This window comes from Cylas formicarius, unplaced genomic scaffold, assembly GCF_029955315.1.
Source record: "Cylas formicarius isolate icCylForm1 unplaced genomic scaffold, icCylForm1.1 PGA_scaffold_4__25_contigs__length_36172078, whole genome shotgun sequence".
NCBI lineage: Eukaryota > Metazoa > Arthropoda > Insecta > Coleoptera > Brentidae > Cylas > Cylas formicarius.
In genome coordinates, this window is record NW_026844334.1 from 33,159,358 (window position 1) to 33,172,886 (window position 13,529).

Here is a 13,529-nt window from a genome sequence, read left to right on the forward strand (position 1 = left end):
TCGTCTACATGAAACGTTCTTGTGTGCCTTGTTTTGGAAAATAGTTGAAAGATATGTTATGAAATTTTGGCTTTTATAAATTACGTATTCAAGCAAATTATTGATAGTTAATGTTAATTTTAATGTATTTACAAACATTAAATAAACATTTTATTCAGTAGAAGTTAAATTGGTTTTTAACGAAAATTAACCCAAATTAATTATTGCTTTTCTGGTTATTGGTTGGTTATTATTATTTAAGTTATTGTGGATCAGCATGGCAAATCAGTAAAACAACACTACGTGAAAATTATATTTGTTTTGTGGTTATTTTAACTTATTTCATGTTACTTGTTTGGCTCATGGTATAAAATGCTATAAAGAAGATGAATTTTATGCCTTATTATTTGAGACAGATTTAAATTGTTCTATTAATGGCAGGATTTTTAGTTATATTTATGTTTAGAGTTTCAATAATAATAATTATTATCATACTAAAAAATAATGATAATCAATTGCGGTGTCCCAAAAGCGCAACAGCTTCTTTTGTATTGAAAAATTGCTTAACAGTTTCAAACTATTATTTTCACCTTTGTATAAGAAACCAAATGAGACATAAAAAGAATAAAATTGTCTTTTTTAATCGATTAATTATGTATAAGTATGAAAAATTATTATAAAAATATAAAACTAAAAGTATAGTCCACCGTTTTTACATGGTTCGAGAGAGTAAAGGAGCAAGGGAATTTTCCGCTTAAACGGTTTAATAAAAAATAACTCACCTACAACATTAAATTCGTAAATTTTTATTGTTATTGCTAATTCTTACTATTGAAATTAAATATGGTTTGCATAAATTTGAAATAAAAAAAGAAGTTGATGAAACGCGGCGAGTTTGCACCGTAAGGATCAGAGCTGATTTAAGCTGACAACCTGTTATTCCATAATGAATTTCTTCACTGCAATTAACTTTTCAAAATAATAATTTTAGAATGAAATAGATCTTTTAAAAACCACTGCAAATTTAAAATTTCCAGTAGTGATATTCTCTTCATTGGTAAATATGTTAATGATGCATAAACGTTCTTTTTTTGGGCGTAGGCTGATACTATTTTCTTCTGTGACACATCAAAGTTGTCGATTTCAGAACTAAGGAAAAGTCTATTAATAATAGTCATGCAATTTAATTTTAAAACAAAATTCTTATGTAAATTATTTCTATTTTGTTATTAAATATTAAATTATTGATTATCTCCAAACTCAATTCTTAATTTCGAATAACCAATAAAATAAATAAAAACTGAAAAATTACCTAAAAAAATAAAATCTTAAGAAAAAAATAACTAATTTCTTGAAATTAATTACCACAACACACAATCACCACATGTTTATTGATGAAACTAATCATTATTACTAATTATTTTCTTAAATTTGGTAAGTTCTAAATATATTTCGCATCTGCCTATCTCTCTATATATAAAAATGTCGTTTGCAGGCCTAAATATTTCTATCGATTCCTATTTGGAGTTGATGTTCTTGTACTATGTACTTTAGTCCTCGGTATTGATATATTTTGTAAATAAATAAATACATAATATAATAAAAGCAATTTCAAAAACCTGTACATTTGGACATATTAGCAATAACAGTAATAGCAAATAAAACAAATTCATAACATAGTTTATTGTAAAAATATGAAATTTTAAAAAAACTGTAACATTTTTCTATTATTCGTTTAAGACTGCTTCTATTTTTACTTTTTAATAAAACTTTATCACCCACCTGTTCATAAGAGCGGTAGCAAGATTCGTATTACAAACTATCGACCCATATCAATTTTTTCTATTTCGGGCAAAATGCTTAAAGCAATTATAACAGAGGGGTTATTTTTTAAATTTAGGTACGTTCTTTGGTAGTTCTTTGTAGGTTTTTTCCAAGACATTTGATAAAGCTACAATGTTAGTAGAACTTAAAAATTTCGGTAAACACGCCTATCCTTATCAAATTGTTTAATCAAATATTAGTTCTAGGAATTAGGCTGTAGAGCTAAATGGAACTGAATCTATATCTACTGATATCATGTTTGGCATACCTCAGAGACCGTACTTGGGACCTCTGCTGTTTGTTCTCTTTGTTCGTAGCAGACGCAATATATTTTTTAAATATTGACAAATGTTACTATCTTAGCTTTAGTAACCTACGAAATGGTATAACTTTTGATTATAGATTCAACGGTGTAAGTATAAAAGAAGTGCAGCAAATCAGGGAATTTTCAATTACCATACACGATAAAGTAAGTTTTGAAATTCATATTTAAAATATAGTGATAAAATAAAAACTTGGGGTTTATTTTAGGGGTTAGCAAAGAATTTCAAGTACCCAAGTTGCTGATCATACTCTATAACGCCTATGTGCGGTTTCTACTTGAGTTTGGCGGTGTGATATCGACTCCCCAATACTAGAATACTATAATTCGAAACATTCAAAAAAGTTTATTTTTCACATGATTTCCTGACGTCTTTCATATGGTGAAATCTGTTAGACGAATAGTATACAATGGTATTTTTTTGCATAATATTGTAAATAACAAATAATAAATAAATAAATGTCCCAAACTGTTAAAAAAATTATCTTCTAATGCTAGGGAGGTAATGACTAGAACGCCTCCTTTGTTCAATGCGCCTAGATATAGTACCAATTTAGGAAACAACTCACCAATATCTCTTTTGCAAACAAATTATAATAGTTACGTAATAGTTACTCTTGTACATGGATATTTTTAATTTGTCATTTAGTTGAGGGGTCAAGCAAAAGTTTTTCGCTGAAACTGAACTCATTTATTTCCACTGACTTTTCTGTTTTTGTTTCTTTGGTTTAGAAATAATTTGACTTACTCTTTTGAATTAAGATAAATGAAATTATTCTTAGTGTGTCTTTGTAAATTGTGACGTTAGTTCGTCTTGTTAGAGTACATAAATAAATAAATGAATTTTAAAAGTATGCGTGAAACCAAACAATTTTGTGTTTCAATTTTTTTTTAAAAATTTAACAGGTTTTATGATAAGTATCACCCCATACTAAAAGGAAAACTAATGAGAAACATTGATTTTCTACGAAAAATTTTTGCAGTTCAGAACAAATCAGAGAAAAACGCACCGAAACAAAGATAGCCACAGAGGAGAATGATGCTAGTCTAGGCCCTACGTAAATCTAAAATATAAATTTAAACAATTTTTCGCGGTATCTGTTTTAATAGAATTAAGCGTTCTAGACATAAGCAACACGGTTCTTGGTTTGTAATTTATTCTATTAGAACGTAATGAGCAAATTAAGAAGGCATTTGAAATACACCCTGTATATTGAATATTAATATCGTCGTTTGGACATGGAATATAATTTACTTTAGTTATAAGTATTTCTCTTTGTTTTAAACTTTAGTTATTAATTTATTTTGTACACCCTTATTAAAACAGAGCGCTTGTAAAACTTATTTTCTAAAAGCAAAGCTGACATACAAAATTCGTTTTATATGTAGACCAAATGGGCAGTGTTAATTTTTCTTAGAATTATCATGGGGATAATTTTTTTTTGAAAGTAGGGAAGTAAACCTTTTAACATTCTAGAATTACTAATTACTGATACAGATGCCGCGGTACACGCCAAATCACACCAAGAAATGTTGCATATTATGATCAAGCATGCAGCTCTTTAGGGGTGCCCTTTATACCTAAAATAACAATTTTTTTCGGAGCATATCTCGCATCCCTTGGGTTTCTGATGATAGGGGTACGTTTTAAATCAATTGAAATGATAGGATAAAATACAAAAACTTTGGCATATTGAGTGTATTTTTAGAGTATACTTGGTATGCTTGATTCAATCAAAGAGATCCAAATTAATCAACCCTTTGCTTCCTATACCCAGCAAAGGATCTTGTTCGTTACTATCCATTCTAGTTAAAATCAAACATTGGCAACGTATTTGAAAAAATAGAATGGTGTCACAAGTACTAAATACGGAACGCGCATCGTTTGGTGTTCCGGCGATAACACTTTCTTCCGCTGCTGCCGCAATTATTATATTTTTCTATGTGTTGTTTATGACATCTATAGAATTTTGCTGTAGACTCTAATAATCCAAAAACGGTTTATTTAAGGATGAACCAAACCAATTTGTAATCTTAGAATGCTGAGTTTCGGGTAGTAATATACTTCAATACACTAATTACTCGTTTCAGGACTTCTTTATAATATGTATTACTCTTCCGTGACCTCTAAGTTCTTTATAATATAGTAAGTTAGTAGTTAGATCTCCTATAAGGTTCAAATCAGAATTTTCAAAAGATGCTGCAGAATTTTATTGTCGAAATTAGGAATATTATTTTTGTTTTGTCAAGTCGTTATCATCATTAGTTGTGAATAAGATATAGATGAGCACGTGATGTTTATTTCGCTATCTTGATTAGTTTTTTTTATGTGGTGTCCCCGACCATCTTGAATTTAAATATTTTTGAACTTTAATATTGGTCCTAGTGACTAGCTGACAGCATTTTTTTAAAGAGATCGGTTAATTTGGAATCTTTAACTAGAAAATCGGTTAATTTGGAATCTTCAACTAGAAAACCTTGTTTTTAAAATTAATTATATATATATATATATATATATATATATATATATATATATATATATATATATATATATATATATATATATATATATATATATATATATATATATATATATATATATATATATATATAAATATATAAATATATATATATATATATATATATATATATATATATATATATATATATATATATATATATATAAATATAATAAATAAATAAATGTGATGACACTGTATTCCGGGATATCATCCGTTCGCTTGTTGAACTTCGACTTGAATCCTGCAGACGTTTCGCCAAAATCTCACTTGGCATCTTCAATGGTTGCGCTTCGAAAACACTTCGAGTGTTCGAAGTGTTTTCGGAGCGCGAGCATTGAAGCATTGAAGATCCCAAGTGAGATTTTGGCGAAACGTCTGCAGGATTCCAGTAGGATGCAGGATTCCAGTCGGATGCAGGATTCCAGTCGGAGTTCAACAAGCGAACGGATGATATCTAGGAATATCAGTTTTTTCGCTTATGTATATATATATATATATATATATATATATATATATATATATATATATTCTCACGTATTGATTCACGGATGGAAAAATGTGATGACACTATATTCCGGGATATCATCCGTTCGCTCGTTGAACTCCGACTGGAATCCTGCATCCGACTGGAATCCTGCAAATCTTGCATCCGACTGGAATCCTGCAGACGTTTCGCCAAAATCTCACTTGGCATCTTCAATGCTCGCGCTCCGAAAACACTTCGAACACTGAGTGTTCGAAGTGTTTTCGGAGCGCGAGCATTGAAGATGCCAAGTGAGATTTTGGCGAAACGTCTGCAGGATTCCAGTCGGATGCAAGATTTGCAGGATTCCAGTCGGATGCAGGATTCCAGTCGGAGTTCAACGAGCGAACGGATGATATCCCGGAATATAGTGTCATCATATATATATATATATATATATATATATATATATATATATATATATATATATATATATATATATATATATATATATATATATATATATATATATATATATATATATATAAGCGAAAAAACTGATTATACTAGCACTTTTACTATAAAACTTAATAATAGCAAATGAACAAAATGCCTATAATATAACCTCAGAACAAACAAAAAACTTGTAAAGTGTAACAGGTTGCTTATGTGTGAGGACCTAAACCAACTAAATTCATCTACTCCCTTTAATTATTTCATGACTGAATTTACCATTCAATTTTTTTCGCCTCTTGCGTCTCTAACAATTAGCTTTGGTTTGAATTAAAGAGAAGCAACAAAAAAACTAATTAATTAATAATCATGTATCTTTTTTATTTTGATGTTTTTTTGTGTAAGCGGCGGAGCACCCATATCCCATAATGTATTTCGGTGGCCTTTTTTGTAAAAAACGCCTTTTCTACATGTAGAAGTGCTTGATATAATTCGCGTTTATTTTCATAACACTGAAAACGCAACCAATTGGGTTAGAATCTGCGGAATGGAGTATCCGGAATCAAAACGCAAATATATGACCTGTGTTATTGCTTGAGTTTAGTGTCTGAATGAATGAATGAATATAATTTTGACGCGTTAACAGTAAATTTAAATACGTTTTTCTTAAAATAGGTATTCTAAAAATATTCCCAAAGATGGCGATATCATTTGGCTAAATTTTGTTGCAATAAAAGTGATATTGTATTTATCTTTTTTTGTTGAGAAAATAAAGTTTATTTCTAAGGGGTAAGGTGTCGTGTGCTTTTGAAAAAAACTTTATTTGAGGTATGGGGAACGACTCCACCATGCGGCTTGCATTGTATCGTAATATGCCACTTTATTTAGGCACCCACTTAAATGAATCATGATAATTCGATTCACTCCACACAACTCGCAAATGAAGAGCTAATGATAGCAAGCAACCGTGATAGGCAAAATGAAGGTTGGCTTTACTTAAAGTAAAAATTATCTCTACTTTTTAATGCTAATTGCGATTGCAATTTCAAACTTTACCTTAATTTTTACCTGGTGAGGCAAATACAATTTATCGACTTTTGGCTAGGTTTTTATTTGAAGTTTACGATTGTCGATCAATAAGCTTCACTGTTATTAGCCCTCCATATAGGTGCACATTACGGATAGCTATGAAACACCAAAACAGTCCTTTCTATCGTTTCTGTAGGTTGCTATAACATAACCTATTATCTAACAAATATAAGCCGGCACTTACAAATATTATTGTACTGAAAAATACGTAGTGTCCGATATTATTCTAAACGGGTAGTAAAAAATATATGTACAAATCATCAAAGCCGGAATAGTTCTGAAGATTCTGGAAAAACGTTAAAACCTACGAAATTCAGCAATATTTATTCATACTCGCCTCGTAATAATTACTTAAAACGTTAATGGTATGTTTTAGTTGCGTTATGATGTAACAGTCTACGATATTCTACTCACACTAGACACCTAAACATGAACGGAAATATAATCGATACACAAAAACCTAAAAAGTTGTTAAAAAAATAATTTTTAGAGTTCTACTAGTAAGCGTAAATGCATGTGGGTTGCTACTCCATACCAAAATTATTTTCAAAACGAGGATAGTCTTAAGACACGCATAGGTGATGCTTACTCCCTAACAAAAGTAAGACATATCATTTTTTGTTTCTAAATTTCTCGTACATCGTTTAAAGCTTATTGTTACCACAAGCTATTACAAATGTTACATATATTGTTTTCTAAATGGGTATGTTTCGCTTTCTGCCCTGTTTCTTATTTGAATATATAACATTATCTCTTAACTTTAGACATCCACAACAAAACTTTTCTAATCATTTTTAAACTCAGTCCTAAACACACTCGAAACCTCGAGCGAAATGGCAACTCGAACCGTGTGCCTAAAAATGATCCTCAAAATTCCTCCGCTGAGGCGTCCATTTCCAGGACAATCACACCCCAGTGTTGTTGCAAATATAGGATACCGCCATGTTTTCGTTAATAGGTATTTTTCTAGTCGAAGAGTTGTTGTTGTAAAAGTGCGACGACTTTCTCATGCTAGTCGATGACGACATCAAGGCTACGGTTTCGTAGTACCTGAGCCTCCCGCAACACTTCCTGCTTTTGATGATAGCCACGAAGCCTTTCCTAAATTTTTTATTGAAAAACGCGTACAGGATCGGATTTATACAGGAATTCGAAGCTCCCAACCACTGCGCTACTGGAGTAGCTATCGGAAGAATCTCCTCCTCCCACGGTTCGATGTCCCCGCCCAGCTTGATCCTCGCAAAAATGGCGTACAACGGCAACCAAGATATGACGAATAAAATGACGACCGCTACCAGCATTTTGACGACTTTCACTTTCGATTTCTGTTGCAGGCGTTCCATTTGGGCGTCCTTGGTGTCGCTAGGAATGTTTCGTTTCCAGACCTTGATATAAATGAGAACGTAACACATGGTGATGAGTATCATGGGCAGAATATAACAAAATAACAAGTTTGCGGTTAAAAAGTAGAGAGAGCCGCTGAGAGGTTTCGGCCACACTTCCAGACAGAGCTGGACGTCCGGTGCGTCGGTGAAAATAACGACCAAATCGAAGAATAAAGCCCACGGGATTGTGGTTGTTAAAGCGACGCACCAAATGAAGACGATCATGATTCGGGCGCGTCTCTTGGTGATCTGGCATTTGAGGGGCCACCATATCGCCAGGAATCTGAAAAAGAAGTACCGAGTCAGTGAATTTTAATAGTAGACCGAGCAAAATATAATATGAGGAAAGATGCTTCTTGGATCCGAACACTGTTGTGGGTTTATTATCTAGAAAGCAAGAATCTTTACATTTTAATCATGACAAATTAAACAAATAATGGGTGCAGTGCAATGTAGTAAAACTTCATAAAAGGACTACTAGAATTTTTGCATTCGCCAATTTAAAAAACATATTTTTGACCCACTCAAAACCGTTCTCATAAGAATTTCTGAATATACCACCCGCTATAAAGACCAATAAAATGCCCGGGAGAAGAAACTTCCACAGGATACTATTTACAAAGCTTCTTGATTCGTTTTGCATCTGTGGTTGATAAATCGGACTTGTTGAAGTCACGGCATTCATCTTGTTGACTTCTTCAGAGCTTAACTGTAATGGTACCTGCTTATAAATTGAACGGGTAAAAGGTATTACAAATTCATTTAATAATCGGATATTGGATTTCAAGAAAAATGGCAACCAAGATATGATATATTCGAATTCTGTGTTAAATTTGAGGCATAATTCATGTAGCATATATCTTATGAATTAATAACAATTGTTAAAATTATATTTTCGTCGAAAGTGGATATGGCGCATCTAAATGAAATTCAGAGAATTGAATATGGAGACAAAATGAGAACTCATGAAGACGTTTGTCATTTGTATAACTCCAATTATCCAGAGAGACCCATTACAAGATCCACAGTGAGTAAAAACCTCCATTAACTTTTTGAGAATATGCTAATAACTAGCCAACACTAACCAAAACATTACTCAGGATGGTCTTATTTCGTATTTAATTTTAAATCACCTAAATTTTGTAATTTTTCCTGTTATACTTTTGATTCTAAGTATTTCCAGTAATACCTCGAGATATTCACTTACTTTTCGAGCAAAACGTTGCGAAGCACCATCCTGTTGAAAAAAAATCTGTCTATGTTTCGGTAAGAATTTCCGAGAGAAGGAATTTAATAACAATATTTTAAAATAAAGTCCAATAGTCAAAATCCCTGACCAAATATTGATTTATTTTGGCAGTTGTGTATAATTTTCTCTCATTCATAGAGGATTATTTGTAGTCCAATACCTACAATTTTATTTATTTACCGTACCATTTAAACAAAACCTGACTTCATCAATAAACTGTGTTCCTATATATTTTTCTGAATTTTACTCACTGTAGATCAGTGGATATTTTGCGTTACGCAAATTACAAACTTCTCATTGAGTTCTCGAATGCAGAAAACTGCTGGTGTCTCAAGCTAACCAAAACTAACCACACAATCTTGGTCTTTACCTTTCACCAATATTGAAATTAATCATCCGAGATAATGCCCATGCTTCTTCCTTAGCTCCGCCCCCTCAAACAGTAAATAAACAGGTACACAGTAGAATCAATCAACAGTTCTGAAGAAGCCAACAGAATCATCAAGTACGATTTATCAACAACCTACGTCTTTCTCTTAAAGAAAAAAAAATGGATGTAATCAACGTAAGTAAATAAAATGAACAATGTATTCATTGTTCATATTTCGAAAATCTTCATTCAACCAGAAGTTATATTTACCAAAAAAAAAATGTCTGGCGACGTCCATATTTCTATCCTAATTAAGGATAGGTTCAGTTTTTGTTATTTTTCGGCAATAGCCACTGCTCAAAAAGTTCATTTTTGTACATCTTAATATCTACTTATCAGTTCGCTGAATTACCATTCTATACGAACTCCACAAATGTAACAATTTTTTACGAAATACAACTTTTGAAAACTGCACCGTAATTTCCAAAACTATAACTCAGTATCAAACCATGATTGTCCGTTCATATTTGATCATGCTCTACTAGTTTTATTTATGTTACTGTTTTCGCAAGTTCATGATTAGATATGTATCCATAAAAATAATTTCTAATGTAAACAATAGTTACTCTAATCTAACTCGTGAGTGACTTGTGACTGTGAATAGTGTGCTAGTTTTGTCTTTCCTAACAGTTTATCAGATACTTATGGCAACAGTCATAGTCATATTTTGGTTGAGAAGCGACTATGAAAATAGGTTCCCTGCTATTCCCTATTCGGTCTATTCGTTTTCTATCTCAATGTCCATCACACATGATATGATCCAGGATCCAGTGTTTTCTAAACATTTTGCCACAAGTATCCTGATATACCCTATTGAGTATGCATTGAAAATATCAGAATGGTCATGACTAATTTATCAAATTATAATTGATATCACATTCCTCAACCAAGCAAGTCGCAAGTATCTTACTTTGAATTGCATAAAGGCAAACCAAAACCAAAATGTTTGAGAAATTGTGAGGAGAACGGAATTATATATCGGGAAAGCATCACTGATGATCTTACAAGGAGAGGGACAAACAGTACGTTTCGTAGGTTTGATGGAGTTAACGCTGGGAATATCTAATTACTTTGTGTTTTAAAATAAAAAACAATTGCACATGGTTCGCATTTTGTTTCTAATTTTATAGGAGGATGAGTATTATACTTAAGTAGTAATTATGCAGAACTAGTTCTTCACAGAAAATTGCAAAATTATGTAAAAATTAAAATGCAATAGCATGACTTTTTCTTCAATAAAAATAGGCTAGTGAAAACCGCATGTTGATCTTATTACTAACCTAAAATATCGTAGTGAGAAAATTTATTTACCCTAAAAATTTTATAAAGTTTTATTTATTTGTCTATTTTCACGATAAAAGTATTCTTAATTTATAAAATTTAAATAAAACTAATGCTTCCTTAAATGTTCGAACTGTCATCTATCACACTCGATGCATTGATGAAGCCGCTCATGCGTGGATATTATAGCGTCTTCAATTTCTGCTGCTGGCAGGGTACAAATGGCCTCTTGTATTCGTATTGTCATGTCGTCTCTCGTCCTTGGTGGAATTTTGTAAACAATATCTTTTAACCGACCCTACAGAGAGAAGTCCAAACAAGTGAGGTCTGGGGAATAGGGTGACCAAGAAAATAGACTCCAAAACGGACATCACTTATAAAAGTGGTCTCATCTGTCCAAAAAATTTCGGATATTTTCCCTAACCATGCGTAACCATACGTACATGATATACCCAACGCGAGCGACCTTGTTCTCGTACTAACTATATTGAGTTCCGTTGGTCCAGCCGATCATCTTCGCAATTGAGGTCGAAAGCTTCCAAAGTTACGTAAATTTTGCACTAAACGAGGAAAACTTTTAGCATTGTAGACTTTTTGAGCTAATGCCGCAATTGAAGACATTCAAAATATATCCCACTCATCATATATAAAAGGCATTTTATTAGTTTTAAGGTTTTACTTATGTGCAGAACAAACACAAATTACACAGCCTCTATAATAAATATATTGTCAACACAAACTTTGTCGAAAAGTTGATTTTAGGTATTTGTTGTTCATCCTTTGCCTACTTTTCATATTCTTGCATATTATAATATCAATTGAATATTGTGGCCCTACGTGTATTTCTTTGTTGAACTAATTCAAAAATTCAAAATTAATAATTTTTGAATTTTTATGAATGGATTTTGAAAAAAGAAACAAATAAATGGGAAAAGTTGTGAGTGTAATATCGATTTTTAAAAAATTTCTGATATTTAAATTTTCTTTATTTCCTTTAAATTTTTCGCGAATTTTGCTATTTTCTGTTAATATATCAAGAAAAGCGCTCCAGCGGGATCATTAAGAACTAGACATATTACTGGGAAGACGATAGAGAAATTATAATATATTATGCAACAAGTGTAGTAAATGGTATTTGAGCGAAATCGACAAACATACTCGTTAGGGTGGGAAAAAAAACGATTTTTTTGGTTCTGACACACAAAAGCTTGTTGCTAGTTATCTCTAAAAAGTACTTACATATACATATACTTACATATATAAATAATCATATAGATCCAACCAATAGATCATTAAGCCAATTTAATTGGTAATTTATCACTGTTTGCTGATACTGTTTCACTCGATATAAAAAAGAAACTGTAAAAACTCGAGATGGTATACATTCTAGGGTTACAAAAATTGAAATCGATCAAAAGAAGATCAATTATTAGATTATTCAAAAAATCACTGAATTTGTTCAAAATCTTTGACCTACCATATGATTTCCTTTATGTTGACATTGCTTTGTGGGCTTCAGATGAGAGTTATAAGGAAAGTGAAGGGTATTTCAAACAAATGAAAGTCGTAAATGACGCAGCAGAACAATTTTACACGTGCTGTAATAAAGTCAATTCAAATAACGAAATCTAAAAAATTTATATTTTTTTAGTAATACTGTGTTAAGGTATAAATTTTCATATGGTGGTATAGAATTTGTTATTGTTTTGAGGGTTATGGTTTAGCAATTTTCACTAACACAATTTTTCGGTAAAATAAAACATCGGAAGATGACTAACACTGCATTTTGTAAAAGAAACAAATTATCCCGACATTCTTAGTACCGACAAAAGTTCTTTTCGCTTATGTGTGCGACTTGGAGACCGACTGACTCTCGTCTGCCTAGAAGCAAAGGCACCCTGCGCAGAACGTTATTACAAGTTACAAGCATGCGCACTAACTGAAAACTATGTCATTAAGCAAAAGTATTTAACAGAATTCTTTTTCTATCAATGCATTTATTGATATTTCTTGAATAAAGAACTTTTTTTTCGGAAATAGATAATAAATAATCTCAAAATTTACTAACTTAATGAATAAATTGAAAATATTTATTCAAAACTGTGTACTGTGTACCATTGGGATTCAGATTCAGGGATTTGCAGATGATTATTAAAAATATCCTGAACGTCACATAAAATCAACGCAGAGGTTGGATTAGCAAAACAGAGAAGTTATTAATAGAAAGAAAGATAGCATAAAATCGCGACATCAGTCGAAAAAGATAATCTTGGCTGGAAAATATCAGAGACTGGACAAATCCGGACGCCCACTCGATATTGCGAACCGTCCAAAACCGACAAGAGTTTGCCTTTCGCAACACCAACTGAGGGCTAGGCACCTTAAGAAGAAGAAGTGTTTTTAACATGATAATTAATACGAGGGCTGCCTTTTATATTTTGGGATTTTTTAAAATTATTCCTGCCATCTGGCGACTAACGTTTTTAAAAGGAAGTTTGGCATTTTAAGGTTAGGTTTACTCAGTTAGGTTTT

General features: G+C 31.8%; 1 protein-coding gene across 1 annotated transcript in view; it reads right to left on the reverse strand.

Annotated features, from left to right (window-relative positions):
* Positions 1–7,557: 7,557 nt before the first annotated feature.
* The window catches only part of LOC132700385 (neuropeptide SIFamide receptor-like), a 419,618-nt gene continuing 413,646 nt past the window's right edge, over positions 7,558–13,529 (reverse strand). Inside the window, exon 4 of the mRNA XM_060667660.1 lies at positions 7,558–8,320. Coding sequence (XP_060523643.1) covers positions 7,558–8,320 — 763 coding nt within the window. The remainder of the gene's footprint in view (positions 8,321–13,529) is intronic.